At 35.0% G+C, this 13,955-nt stretch overlaps 1 protein-coding gene across 3 annotated transcripts in view; it reads right to left on the reverse strand.

Moving 5' to 3' along the window:
* UGGT2 (UDP-glucose glycoprotein glucosyltransferase 2) overlaps nt 1-13,955 on the reverse strand; it is a 90,820-nt gene that overhangs the window by 50,375 nt on the left and 26,490 nt on the right. For all 3 annotated transcript variants that reach the window (XM_075423863.1, XM_075423873.1, XM_075423882.1), the window contains 5 exons: nt 9,779-9,839; nt 5,006-5,097; nt 3,273-3,423; nt 2,958-3,077; nt 658-743 (listed from right to left, as the gene is read on the reverse strand). In XM_075423863.1, coding sequence (XP_075279978.1) covers nt 658-743; nt 2,958-3,077; nt 3,273-3,423; nt 5,006-5,097; nt 9,779-9,839 — 510 coding nt within the window. The remainder of the gene's footprint in view (nt 1-657; nt 744-2,957; nt 3,078-3,272; nt 3,424-5,005; nt 5,098-9,778; nt 9,840-13,955) is intronic.

Consider the following 13,955-nt stretch of genomic DNA (forward strand, 5'->3'; position numbering starts at 1 on the left):
CATTTCACAAGAAGATTTTGAATATTTAACATGGAATTAATCTTTTTGAACCTTGGATTTAGTTCAGACACTTATAAGCTGTGGAAATAAACATGCACTTCTGAGAGCAATTCATTTTTTTCTTAAAATAGGCACCTCAGATCAACTAGATTCTTCCTCAGAAGTGTCTCTTTCTCTTAAATGACTACTGGTTCAGACTCAGACAACTAATTTTTAGAAATTCAAAACTTGGTGAGGACAATCTCACTTTGGTCTTCAAGTATTTATATAAAAACAAAATTAGTAAAGCAACCTCAATTGAAATAACTAAATTCAAAAATAATCTCAAATCATGTTTTACTTAAAGAACATTTTGATTAGATGCAACTTCAGATGGGCATGCAGTGGGACTATTTGGCAAGACAATCTTTTATCAGACTTTCGCAGTTCATTTTCCACACACTCAGGTATGTTATCCCTTGCAATCTATTTGCTTAAGAACACTTAATACCCGAGTAAGCTTAACACAAGTGGGTAGCCAATGCATCTTATTAGAATGTTCTTGCATTGGACTTCATTTGAATTTACATCTTTGCCTAGCAGAACAGAAGATGAAGAAGCAGAAAGGAAAGCAACCTTCTTTTAAGACTTTTCTTCAAGACTTTCAATTTTCCTCACCTAAGTGGTATATTATGATGATAGAATAATTCTGCCAGTTTCATATAATCACCCGTATCTTCTTGGACAGGATCAACAAAAAGTACCTAAGAAGAGAAAATAAATTATAAAGCCAATATTTATTCTTAATATCTGTTTCTATTTTTTTTTCAGACATAAAATCTAAGATAAGAACAGAAATTTCCAAAGAAGCTGTGCGCCCCAACGGTTTTCAATTTCCTAGAGCATTCATTGTAAGAAAACATTAAGAGTATAAATGAAAATAACTTCAGAATTAATGAATTTGGACTAAATACTGAAAACAGGATTTAACCGTTTATTGAACTTCAAACCAACTGATATCACTACTCTCTTCTGAAACACTCTGTGCTGACACTTTGTTTTTACTAATGAACTTCATATTTAATGAAAAAGTATCTAATGCGGATTTGTCTATTACTTCTTGCAACTAAATCTCTTCTGTTGTGAAAACCAAACTAAAATAAATGAACAGAATATATTGATGTAAAACTATAATTAAAATATGGAGCATTGGGAAAGAATTCTTCCTTCCTGTCTCACATATCTTTGTATTCACTCTTTCACTTATTGTAGCTTGAAGTGTAAAATCAGATCCTTCAGGCATGCACAGAATCTAAAACTGGGGTCTGTCTGCATAGGTAAATTATCCTTATGCAGATTTAATTATGACACCGGTACCTTATTTACACAGCTTTCCACTGCATCTCCTCTTAGAATTTATCACCATTTTGCTAGAGCAGCTGAAATGCAGCAGAATAATTTTAAAAACTTTGAACACTTCCTCCCCCTCAGATTATAGTTAAATATGTTGTAGATTTCTGTAATATAGCTGTTACACACATCTATGCCAATATTTAACTTTGAATACATAATACAATCTACTTCATATTACACACATCTTATGTTTTGTTATAACCATACATTTTTTTATTACATATTGCTTGTATTTTGGTTGTCTTATTATACAATAAACTTCATGTCACTTGGAGTGACTACATAAGTGGACAAGGGAAGAACTACAGGTGTGATCTATCTGGACTTCTGTAAGGCCTTTGATATTGTCCCCCACAACATCCTTTTCTCTAAATTGGAGAGATACAGATTTAATGGATGGACTATTCAGTGGATAAGGAATTGGCTGGATGGTCGCATCCAGAGCGTAGTGGTCAACAGCTCCATGTCTGGATGGAGACCACTGATGATTCCTGTCCCTCAGGGGTCCGTATTGCGACCAGTAGTGTTTCATATCTTCATCAACAACACAGATAGTGGGATCAAGCGCATCCTCATCCAGTTTGCAGATGACACCAAGTTGAGTGGTGCAGTTGACACATCTGAGGGAAGCGATGCCATCCAGAGGGACCTGGACAGGCTTTAGAAGTGGGCCCATGTGAACCTCATGGTGTTCAACAAGGCCAAGTGCAGGGTCCTGCACCTGGGTTGGGGGAACCCCAAGTATCCATACAGGCTGGGGGATGAAGGGATTGAGAGCAGCCCTGCTGAGAAGAACTTAGGGGTACTGGTGTATGAAAAGCTGGACATGAGCTGGCAATGTGAGCTTGCAGCCCAGAAAGCCAACTATATTCTGGGCTGCATAAAAAGAAACGTGGCCAGCAGGTCGAGGGAGGTGATTGCCCAGAGAAGTTGTGGATGCCTCCTCCCTGGAAGTGTTCAAGGCCACGCTGGATGGGGCTTTGAGCAACCTGGTCTAGCTGAAGATGTCCCCACTCACTGCAGGGGGGTTGGACTAGATGACCTCTAAAGGTCCCTTCCAACCCAAACCATTCTATGATTCATACAATTACCTTTTGTAATTTAAATTTCCGTTTAAATCATCAATAGCTGTTTCCTTAACTTACTAAGTGATACAAAATGCTATGTACAGAGGAAAAATCAGGCTACAAGACATTCATAACTAGTATGCTTTATAACTTAAATCTTTCTGTATCTCAGTTCACCATGTCTAAAACAAGGACAGTTATCATTACCTTCTCTCGGTAGCGTACTATGAACAAAATTCATTGACAGTAGTGAATTATCTACATGTAGAACAGAAAGGAACAGAAAAGCTCCTGACAAAACTATGACCAAGTCCACTTTAACAATCACACATGACTCACTAGACAGAAAGATTCTCACTACTATTAGCAGACCCACATAGAAAACATGAAATTCTAACCTATCTTAACAATGAATACAGCATGTGTTTTTTTCAATAAATTGTCTGTCCACATATTAATACATACACTATGCAAAAAATTTAAGTTCTGCAAACTTACCAAATTATATAAATTGCGTCTAATCTGCTGTATAACTCCGGGAAACACCGGTTTTAGCAGTTCCTGATAGCTTGCAGGCCATGTGCTATAGCTGTAATCTTGTTCTATGTTATTAACCCACTAAAACAAAAAAGGCAGCCATTTAAAAAACACACCTTAAACATTGAGTAAAGTAAGTATGCATAAATAAAGATATTTTAAAACACATGGAAAGCCTGGAAAAAGTAAAATGTTTTCTCTTCTTTTTGAAGTAGTAACAGAAAATAGCAGCATCAAATACATAATACTTCAATAAATAAGTATTTATTTACTTACTATTATAGAAGAGTGACGAATATCTAGTGCATAACTGTCATCTGCAGGATGTACATGCAACCTCATAAATTTACTCAGGATCTGCTCTTTGATTCCAAGTTCATGAAGGCCATGCACCACTTTTCCTTCCAGTTTAAGAGTCTCTAAGATACTGTTTCAGGAAGACAAAATGCATGTCTACATAGAACTCATGTCATGACATAAAAAGAAAAAACTATTTCAAAGACTATTAAGGTGAGGATTATTTTTAATATTAAAAATAATTTTTACATTCTCCTGCAAATATTTAAAACAAAATCAATTAATAACACTATGTGTCTCCAACTTCTTTCAAAACAGAATTATAATAGATTATACAACTCTTTTTGTTAATTCACATTTATTTTATACGAAGGAATTTCATCCATCTTTAGTAAGACGTGGCAGGACAGCAGAACAGAAGGTTGCTTGCTGCGTTGTCCTGGCTGAGGCAGAAGCCCAAGCAGTGGGTACCCTAAGAGGAAGCTTTACAAGTCTGTAGAGAAGCAGGCAACAAGCGATGGGAGTCACAGATGAGCTCCCAGTCTGCATCATGGCAGAATCCTGAAAACAGCACAGAGGAAACACATAGCTACACCTGTAAAAGAAGACTCTTTCTCCGAAGACCAAACACGGCTCTGGCACATTTGTTGCAATCTGAAAGTTCAATATGAGAACGGAAACAAACCTCAAGTACTCACCAGCAGAATACAGCAGGCAAGATTTTACAAATGCCTTTATTTCTATCTTACTTCATTTTGAGTCTTCTTTACTCTGAAAAGTTTCTTCTAAACTATATTGAAATTAAACATAGCACTAGGATTAAAAAGCCCTATTAATATTTGCATCATTACCAAAAAAGATGCAAATGACTCCATCTCAAAACTCCGGCTGAGAAAAAAATTAAGTAAAAATTGCAAGTATAAATGTTAAAACCAAGAAAGTTTAAGAATCTTCAAGGAGTAGAAAAGATTATATTTTGAGTTAATAAATAGAAAATAAAAAGCTGTAGACTCTGACAAATCATAGGAACATGAATAAAACCTCAGCTTTAGCATCAGTAGATTTACTGACTGTGGGCCACCAAAGACGATTCTGAATTAGTCATGTCTGTCCTGCTGTTGACAACATACAGATGAATGCAAGTGAAAATGTTTATAGTTTATGAGTGCTTGCATAAAAGAGGCAAGCCACACCCAAAATAATTATACTATAATTACACAAACTGGAAAAAGATTTCTTGTACCCAAAAGCATATTAGTTCTGCATTAACAGAACTTTTTATAAAAAACGGCCAGACACAGACTCACAAGCATGTCAAAAAAACCACAAGATGCTGTGTATCTAAATTTAATGCCTGCAAACTTTTTGTGACTTTTAAGAAACAGGGATGTGAAAGCACTTAACTTTCACAAAGTGTTTTTCCCACCTGTTTACACATATACATTGTATTCCTTCCATTTTGAAATGAATTTTACATGGTGAGTTGTAAAATTGTAAGCAAATTAGAAAACATATTCTAAGAGAAAATGCTGTTTTCAACTTCTTATACAATATTCATATTCAAAGCAAAACCACTGTAAATCAGTATTCCCTCTACCGGAGCACTTCCTGGCCCTCAAAATGCAACAGATGAGATTATCTATCACTGTGAGCACAACTTCTCCAGTATTATTAGTAATTCTGTAATCTTCAAACAAAATGTACTGTCTTACCTAAAAGGATCATGAAAATCCAGGTCAATATGAAGGCCATTTAGAAATAAACGTGCTTCTCCAGGTTGGATTCCAAGTATTTCATGAAAATGCTAAAAAGTAAAAAGTACTGTTAACTTATTTAGGTATACGTCAACACCAACACACACATATAAATACATACATACATACATATATATATATTAAAAACTTCAAGTAATTCTGCAAAACAGGCACATCAAATCTTGTCCACATAAAGTCTTCTTTTAGCTGAGTGTTGTTGGTAGAACTATTGACAACATACATTTATGAGTGCTATTTAACACACTTTCAATGTACAAATACAAATGAAAATAGCTAATAATTCCCCCCTAAACAACCTACAGTGTCCCTGCCTGTACGAGGTAGAGACAAGGACACAATCTCAGTGTCTGGCAAGAGAAAGTGAAAATACACATACATACAGAAATGCACCCTGTAAGTTTTTGAAAAATTACTCCTACATATCCATTCAACAAAGGGAGACCTTACATGTGTCCTTCAGACCTCCACTTGAAACTGGTTTTCTCAAGAACTTTACATGTTTCACAATTCAAAAAAATGTGTAGTTGCAATTCTTACAGGGAATTAGGAAAGACAGACTAGAAACACATAATCTTGTCTAACAAAGAGACCATGGAGAAAACATAGATCAGAAGGGGATAGCATCGCCTATCCTTGCTTTGCAAAGAAGAAAAAAAATCCGTAATAAACAAGTACAAGAGGAAGGAAGCATTTATGGAGTAAAGTATGCCTTATCATTTTATTTCAGAGAGCGGTGAGGCACCACACTGTTCAATCTAGGGTGGCTGTAGCAAGATAAATCACAGGAGCAACAGCAGTAGTTTATTCCAACTCACCCCATGAGGAGCAGTCAGATTTCCATATCAGTCTTAATTCCCAACAGAGGAATGGAAAGCACGAAAAATATGCAGAAAAAAAGCAAGGTGAGAAAGATATATTTTTCCTCATTTTTAGCTCCCACTTGCTGAACAAAATAATTGTGAACAAAAAACGCACTGTGAACAAAAGCACACTTAGAGCAAGCAACTCAGGCTGCATATATAACTCCACTTATAAGCCTGTCACTGAACAAATGAGAGAAAAAATGGGAAAACATTGAAAGCGATATTATTTCTTTTAAGTAATGTGGTTACTTTCACACAGTTAAATCTAAGTAAACTCAAAACTAACTGGTTTGTCGCATGATAACTCCACATAAATGAGACAACAGTGCACTTGAAACTCCTCATATTCCAACAGATCTGCGTATTACTCATCATTCATTGAAAAGGTACCATATTCCTTAGTACACATAAACATTTCCACAAGCCAAAGCAGAACGGGAATATGTAATGGCACCTAATATCAATGTATGAAAGGTAGGGCTCTCCATACAGCAAAAATGTAGCTGTGATAAGCCTGAGCCTAACACACAAAGAATTTTTATGTAAGTCCAAAACCTGTTCTTGACCTTGAAAAACAGCTTTTGAAACTCGTAATTTTAATTTATTCTAATGGCATAACCTGAACTTTGTAGTGCTTTCATTGCTTTTTTGTATGTATATTTACAAAAGAGCAATAAATACTTATGTTTGTTATAAGGTATCTAAATACATATATTCAAACTCAGATATAATATGAAGAATACGGTGGATTTGAGGGGGGGACTGCATCACACTAATGCTAAAAAATAAGCAGAAAGCCTTCTTTTTTTTAATTGATAGTCATTATCTTTCATGAAAATTTTAGTAGGCACCTAAAAAATGGATGTGGGCCTTCCAAAAATGAGGAGCCTAAATGCATGGCAGTAAGTTTCCCATGGTCAGACACGGGAAAAAAGAATGGGATAATTTGATTACTTTTCTAATTTATAAAACTTACTTTATTCCCAGTCATATCTTCATCTAAATTACAGAAATGTTTTTTTTGGCATGTCCCAAAACTTGGTACAGAAGAGGAAGAATTTCCAACTTCTCTATAACTAACTGCTGCTGGCCCAAGTTCAGGATTTCATATTTATCTTTGTTAAACCTCATGCAACCATTAAACAAAAACTAGAAGCAGCAGTTGGAGTCTGACACTTACATTTTTTCTACCACAGCTTCACACAGAATTACATGCCCTCCCAAGCTCTCTTTCTACACATCCCTTCCAAGCAGCCAAAACTCATCGATGCCTGACAATGCCGAGTGCCCTTGCAGCAGGTGAAATTTCTTATCATTTTACCTACACAGAGTTTGATCCCACGACACAAGCAAAATGGGCAGGAGGGACAAAAGAAAACAGCCAGGCATACAGTGAAGAGACTCCTCTACACCAGGCAGAGAAGGACCCAAGTCCTAGGTATACCCTAAATTTTTCTGTAGTTAGCAAATCCAACTTGGATTACAATTTTAATACCAGCGCTGTGACCGCAGAAAAATCCCCCTTAGTAACACTGGACTCATGGAGCGGATGATAAATATAAGGAGGATTACAGTCTCCAGAAGTCTTACCAGTATCCTTCAGGGTTCCTGCGCAGATCTTGTGAGAAAAGCCTGGCAGCTAGAAAAGGCCCTCTCCTTGAAGCACTGACATCAGCATTTGGGATAAGAGATCTCTTACCACTACTGAAAGCTTACTGATTATTCCTATAAGCCCAGATACTCACATAAACAGAGATACCGAGAGACTGCAATCGGTTGATGTAGGTCAAAAATCCTAATACTAGCTAGAACGAATGCAAGAACAATGACAAAATTATCAGCCACTGCATATTGAAATGGGACTCTAAGGTTTTCAAATCCTTCAGTATAGCAGTAGGAAAAGAACTGAGATGAATCAGAGCTGAGACTGATTACATGATTTTGATGCTAGGCATTTGATTGTTCAGAAGAGCATCCATTTGCCTTAACAACTTTGATGGAAGGAGTATTTAGGCATCCAAGACTAGAATTTAATGCTGACAATACTCATACAGCATTTTCTTGCAAAACTGTCAGCAAATTATTGCACTGGAAGTTGTGAGCTGTGTTTAATGAGATTCTATTTTTTCTTTTATCTATAGTAGTTCTTCGTCTACTTCTTAGTTAGCTATCAATTCATTACATCTAAATCATCACATCTCTTTCAACTTTTAATACCTTTATTTCCTCTCGTTGCATTTCCTATTCAACTTTCATTATTTTGAGAGGGAATCATCCAGTTCCACACAGCATGAGATCATATCTCTCCCGCTGCTAGATGGATGTACTGCAGTTCAAGAATGCATATGCCAATTTATTGTGCTCTAGCAGCAGTTTTCAGGAAGTTTCCCTACTTCTATTCAACAGAACTTAGCTTTTAGCTGTCTAAAGGCCTGTAGCCTCAGGTAGGATGTAGTACGAAATTTAAACTTAGTGTGGTAGGTGCCTGAGATCCTCTTTTAGTTAATGTATTTCATACAGTCATGGAATTATAGGAGTGATTCAGCTGACCAACCACATCCATGTCCAATGTAATTTGTCTCAGGATAAGACATTCTTGGACTGGAAAGTACCGGTCAGGCAGAACGGAATGGATGTCCCAGGGGACACATCTGCCAGACCTGCGTGCCTATCTCGGATAGCCTGCAGCGTATCAAATGACATCAGAAACTGAGGTTTAGGCAATACAGTCACACCCCACAAAACAACCACTGAGCGAGCCACATTGTTTTTGATGTCCATTGACTACATCACCACTGTCATAACGAGTACAGATACCATACAGATGTCATCTTCGTTTCAAACCAAATCTTTATTACTTTTCCTAATACTTTTATTTAGTAGTAATAGCCATTTTAATTCCTGATATACCTTTACCTTTTTTAAATTTTTGTGATAAAGGAGTGGTTTTTGATTAAGCAGTCGTTTTTGATTTTTGGGTTAAAAGAGCTGCAACTGGAGAAAGACATTGTAAAGACTTCATCAAGAGACATGGAAAGCCCTGATACCAACACTCATATTCTGCAGAAACTGTTATCCTCAGGCCTTTGCTTTGCTTTATCCTGACTGTAGCCCTAACAACAAAGAAACACAGGCAAATGCATATCTCGGCTGTATACAGAAAACAGTTGAAGCAGGGTGCAGATAATGATTTGCTCCTTTGAGTAAAAACTATGGCACTTCTCGCTAGCGCAAGAGGTGAGAAACTCCGAACCAAGACAGAAAATATTATAGTTGCCACAAAATCTTCAAATGCAAAGTAGCATCTTAGAATATAGCACAGATCAGTTAAAAACACATGAACAATGACTCCTCATGATACAAGGCACACAAGATGCAGTGCATCAAGGATGAAAATAAAAGCACCATCTACCACAGACGATGTTCAAAATACCTTGCAAAATAGTTGCATGCGTGATTCTGAGAGTGTGGAAAGCTCCAAGCCAGTACGTGCTGAGCATAATATAAACAGCAGGCCTAGATTCAACACCAAAGCTCTACAAAAATAAATTGATATCTATTTTGCTTTCACCGCATACAATTTATGACTCAACACAACACTCCGTAAAAACTGTTTGTCCTTGCTTAATTCTGTAAAAGCAAAAGAGGGAAGGGAAAACCTACCAAGAACAGCAGAAAGTGAAAAATTTGAATTTAGTATTTCCTTGTTATTTATTTAGCAAAAGATGTTTAGAACAATTCTCTCTTTTTCTCTGACAGAAACCATTAGTTGCTACACTAATAAAAATCTCCAAAAGCAGTAATATGATAGTAACTCAAATGTCCACTGGAAGAAATAAAAACAAACCTTCTGATTTTCTTCTATTTCCTTTCTCATTTTCTTGTCTACAGGCACTCTGGTTAGTGATCTGTAAAAATAAAACACTGGTATCACTCAACCGCTGTATTTTTAAAAATGCATTAAACAATGTGGAATGTTATTTAATACCATATCCAATGCACTGTATTGAAGAATGCTGTAATTAAGACTTAAAAAGTAATGCAGTGTCATAAATATTTTCTTTTCAAAACAAATATTTTGTTTCGCTATTCTAGAAAACTCATGTTTCATATTTATGCTAGGTTTTATTGAAGTAGTATTATCAGTATGTTTTTTTTACCACTCTCCATCTTTCCTCTTACTATTTCTGGAAAGTAGCATGTCTTTCATAAAAAAGTTGTTTGATCATTTAAATAAATGCCGTATTTGTATATTTTAAGTTAATATTACTACCTGCATGTTACTACTCAATGTTACAGCACGGGCAGCCAAGGATACAACTTCATGTTTTGGGCAAAGGCAAGAAAAATATGCAAAGAACGACCACTTTAGAATTAGCTGAGGTCAGAAAAGAGGTTTATTATTACTAGGCTATCACAAAATACTCCCAGAGGCAAATTAATCTCTCTTTCCATGTTTTAAGAAACCCTAAACTATATGAACCTAAATCTGATTCTCCCAATGAATTCCAAAATACTCTAGCTGCCTACATAAATACGTTTTTTAAAACTATTGTACATGTTTTACAAATCTGTATGGGGCTTTAAGAAAAACTGGAGTCATTTTAAACCTGAAAATTAACTAAACAAACTGAGAATGATCCTACTAAGCCAACTTCAATATTTATGGGTAATAAAGCAGTTATTTAGTAATATAAATCCTCACCTTCCCCCCAAAAGAAACTGATTTAGAATAGATCTTGGTAGTAAACTCCACATTTTTCACAGTATGTGAGAAATAAAACATTAAATCAGTTTACACTGAATAGATATTCCAGCTTTCCAGGCAATCAAAGAGACTATCTGTTAAGTGCAAACAATACGATTTCCAAGCTTTGTTTATAAATATTACACAATCCATCACAGCTAAACACCCTTTTTCCATTCACCCCCTCTAAATACTCTGGCAGATGATTTCCATAATTGCGATTCCCTTCCGGACCACGTGATGAAAAGGCAATAGAGGATCAAGAAGGAGCTGTATTTATACCAATCCGTACTTGGTGGGCTCTCCTTGCCTTATAATGAGAGCGCTGTAACTTAAACTGTGAAGTCAAAGACAGCACTAAAAAGCAGTCAACATGGTTCAAATATATTATTATCCGTAGCCATTGAAGGATGAGCTTAATAACTTGCTTGATATTCTTCAACTTAGCTAAACAATTTCTTATAAAGCTTTTATAGTCATACTTCTAGTTACTCTCTATACACATAGAGAATGTAGTAAGTGTATTCAATACTGAGTAAACATATTTTATACTGTACTACTTTCTGTTTTTACTAGTTTTGAAATAAAAATCGTAGAACACAAAGCAAGAAGCTAAAAACATTTCTGTTGAAAAAGAAACAATGTCGATCAAGATTTTTTGAAAATCTTGAAAGAAACTTTAAGTACAAGGAAAAGAACATCTGAAGACAAATTTAAATTTGGAAAAATGAAGGAGAAGGATTAGGAAGAAACACTATCAAGGCAGAAGTCTCAAAAGCTGAGTCGGTAGGATGCTGCTTTTAAGGGACCTTCCACCAGCAATAGACATAATTCAGGAACACTGCAGGACTTTGCCCATTAAAAGAACATCTGTAACTGATGGGAATTATTACCAAAAATTTACTTAGGCAACAAGCAAAACAGCTACTTAACAGAAAGACTCCGTAGCAAGGTGGAAATTAAATGCATGGCAGTACTAACAAAACTATTATTTTGAGTTCACAGCAATACTTTTAGAGAGTCCTGAAGTAAAAAATATTTAAGGTGGGAAAATAGTTCTGATTTTTGTCTTCCTAAACTCAACATGAATAGTAGTAGGCCCTGCAAGCCTGAGAATCAATGCTTCATTCTGCATACACAGATGATAAAAATGGCACAGGTAAAAAGAAAAGCCTAAATCTTTCCAAATAGATTAGAGTAGTAAGGCAGAAACACAAAAAATTAATGTGAAAATAATAAAAAGTCAGAAAGAAGAAGACAAAGCTGGACCAATGTTAGCAAGGAAGTAAAATGCTTATCAGCAAAACTGTTACTGATAGCTGCTTTTGCTAATTAGAAAGCAATACATTAAAGAATCATTAACTTGCTCCTCTGTCTATGCGCAGCAGCTGATGATGCAGAATTCTAGCAAGATTTTAAGGAGAAAGCATGATGGTCAATTGTTGGGAAGAACATCCTAGGAATATGAGGTAACAAGTGTAAAAGTACCTGTGAAAGACATTTGTTCATTTTGAGTTCAGTCATTCATTCAATTTGTTCAAAGCTTCACAAAGTCTTATGCACTGTTTTTCTAAATATTCAGTGCTAAGGACTCACCAAACAGAAACACCTTACTGTCTGGAAGTAAATGGGTACCAATTATCATTACACATGACGTAGGAATGTTCTTGTATGACCTTAAGGTTGTAGTATTTTCCATCATATAATTTTACACATCTTTATTCTCATCTGGAAGAACATGTAACTATAGAGTACTGCACATCAGGGGAAAAAAGGAAACTTTTCACATGTTCATAATGTTAACATTCATGAATCATGAATGGATAGCAAAAAACACAGTATTATAATTCTCGTTATTGTATTCTTAAGTAACAGATATTTATGACATGTACAGAATATATTAAAGATGAAAACTATCCTAGAAAATTAATTATCAAAATGTCGCCATGACATATATCAGTTCTTACACTGTCTACATCTGATGACATTTTGTATAATCTACCTCAGATTAACCTTTTGAACTGGAAATACTGAGACACAAAAATGCAGGTTATAAACTAGGAAGTGCAAGAACTTCCAAATAAATGGTATATTAATTTTTTAGGGTCTAAGGAACCCTTCCATTGTTAAGGAATATATAATATCTACTTTCGTAACTATAGTTCTAAAATTTTTACACAGCCTTGTTAAACCAAAATTTGCATAATTAAGAAATGGTTTTCATATCTGAACTGTGTGAAATTTAAACAGTTTAAACAAATTTTTATATCTAAAGTGATTAAGCAATATCTTTTCATTTCCTGTTTATTCTAGGGGTTTATTTTTCTGAACTAGTATTTTTGACTCTGCAGGTTGTTATTCCAGTATTAAGCAAATGTATTTTGTGCACTGTTTTTACACAATGCCTTTAATTTAAAAGATTTTAATAAAATTTAATAAAAGATTTTAATAAAATTTGTTGCCAATGCAGACCTACTAACTTTAAATAATTTAAATATTTGTAAACTCTTATGTTAAGAATAACATGCTAGATTAGCATATTAGAATAAATTATACAGGACAGCAACTGCAGTTCCCCTTTTAATTATTCTAAAGTCTTCTTATACTTTTACCTATAAAAATAAAATGTTTGAGGAGTAGGTAAATCATGCTCTAATGCCAGAGATACATGGCAGGAGTCGGAGTGGGATGTAACAACATAATGACTTTTTAAATCAATTATTTAAATGCCACCTAAAGTACTACAGACTGACTTTTTTCCTGTCCTTCAAAGAAAAGAACTGGCCTTGCAGTTCAACGTTATGTGCATTTCCATAACCTTATAATGAAAAGCTGCATTTTCTGATTGCTAATCTAAGTGTAAACTTCTACCTTACTATTTCATGATAATTATGTTTCAGGCATTTTGAAAGTTATTTTTCTTCCTTGAAACAAGATGTTACAAAGGTAGCTTTTCCATTACAGTGTAGATTTTCTCTAACAGAATACCAGAGATGACAATGAAATATTATGTGGCAATTAAACAAGAGCTGTAAAATGCAAAAATACACTGAGTTAATAACCCTATTTAGCATCATGTTGAATTCAGTAATTCAGGCAAATACTGATGATGGGATTACATGAAGAACTTATTAAATACAAAGAAAAGCATTTCTCAATTACAATACAATTGGCTTACAGGAAGAGCAATTTTTAATATTAGTACAGAGGAAAATGTTATTCAGTTATTTAATATTTATCTTGATCTTCTGTTAAGTAATCTATTACTGGATACAGA

The sequence above is a fragment of the Opisthocomus hoazin genome, chromosome 1 (genome assembly GCF_030867145.1).
Source record: "Opisthocomus hoazin isolate bOpiHoa1 chromosome 1, bOpiHoa1.hap1, whole genome shotgun sequence".
Classification (NCBI taxonomy): domain Eukaryota; kingdom Metazoa; phylum Chordata; class Aves; order Opisthocomiformes; family Opisthocomidae; genus Opisthocomus; species Opisthocomus hoazin.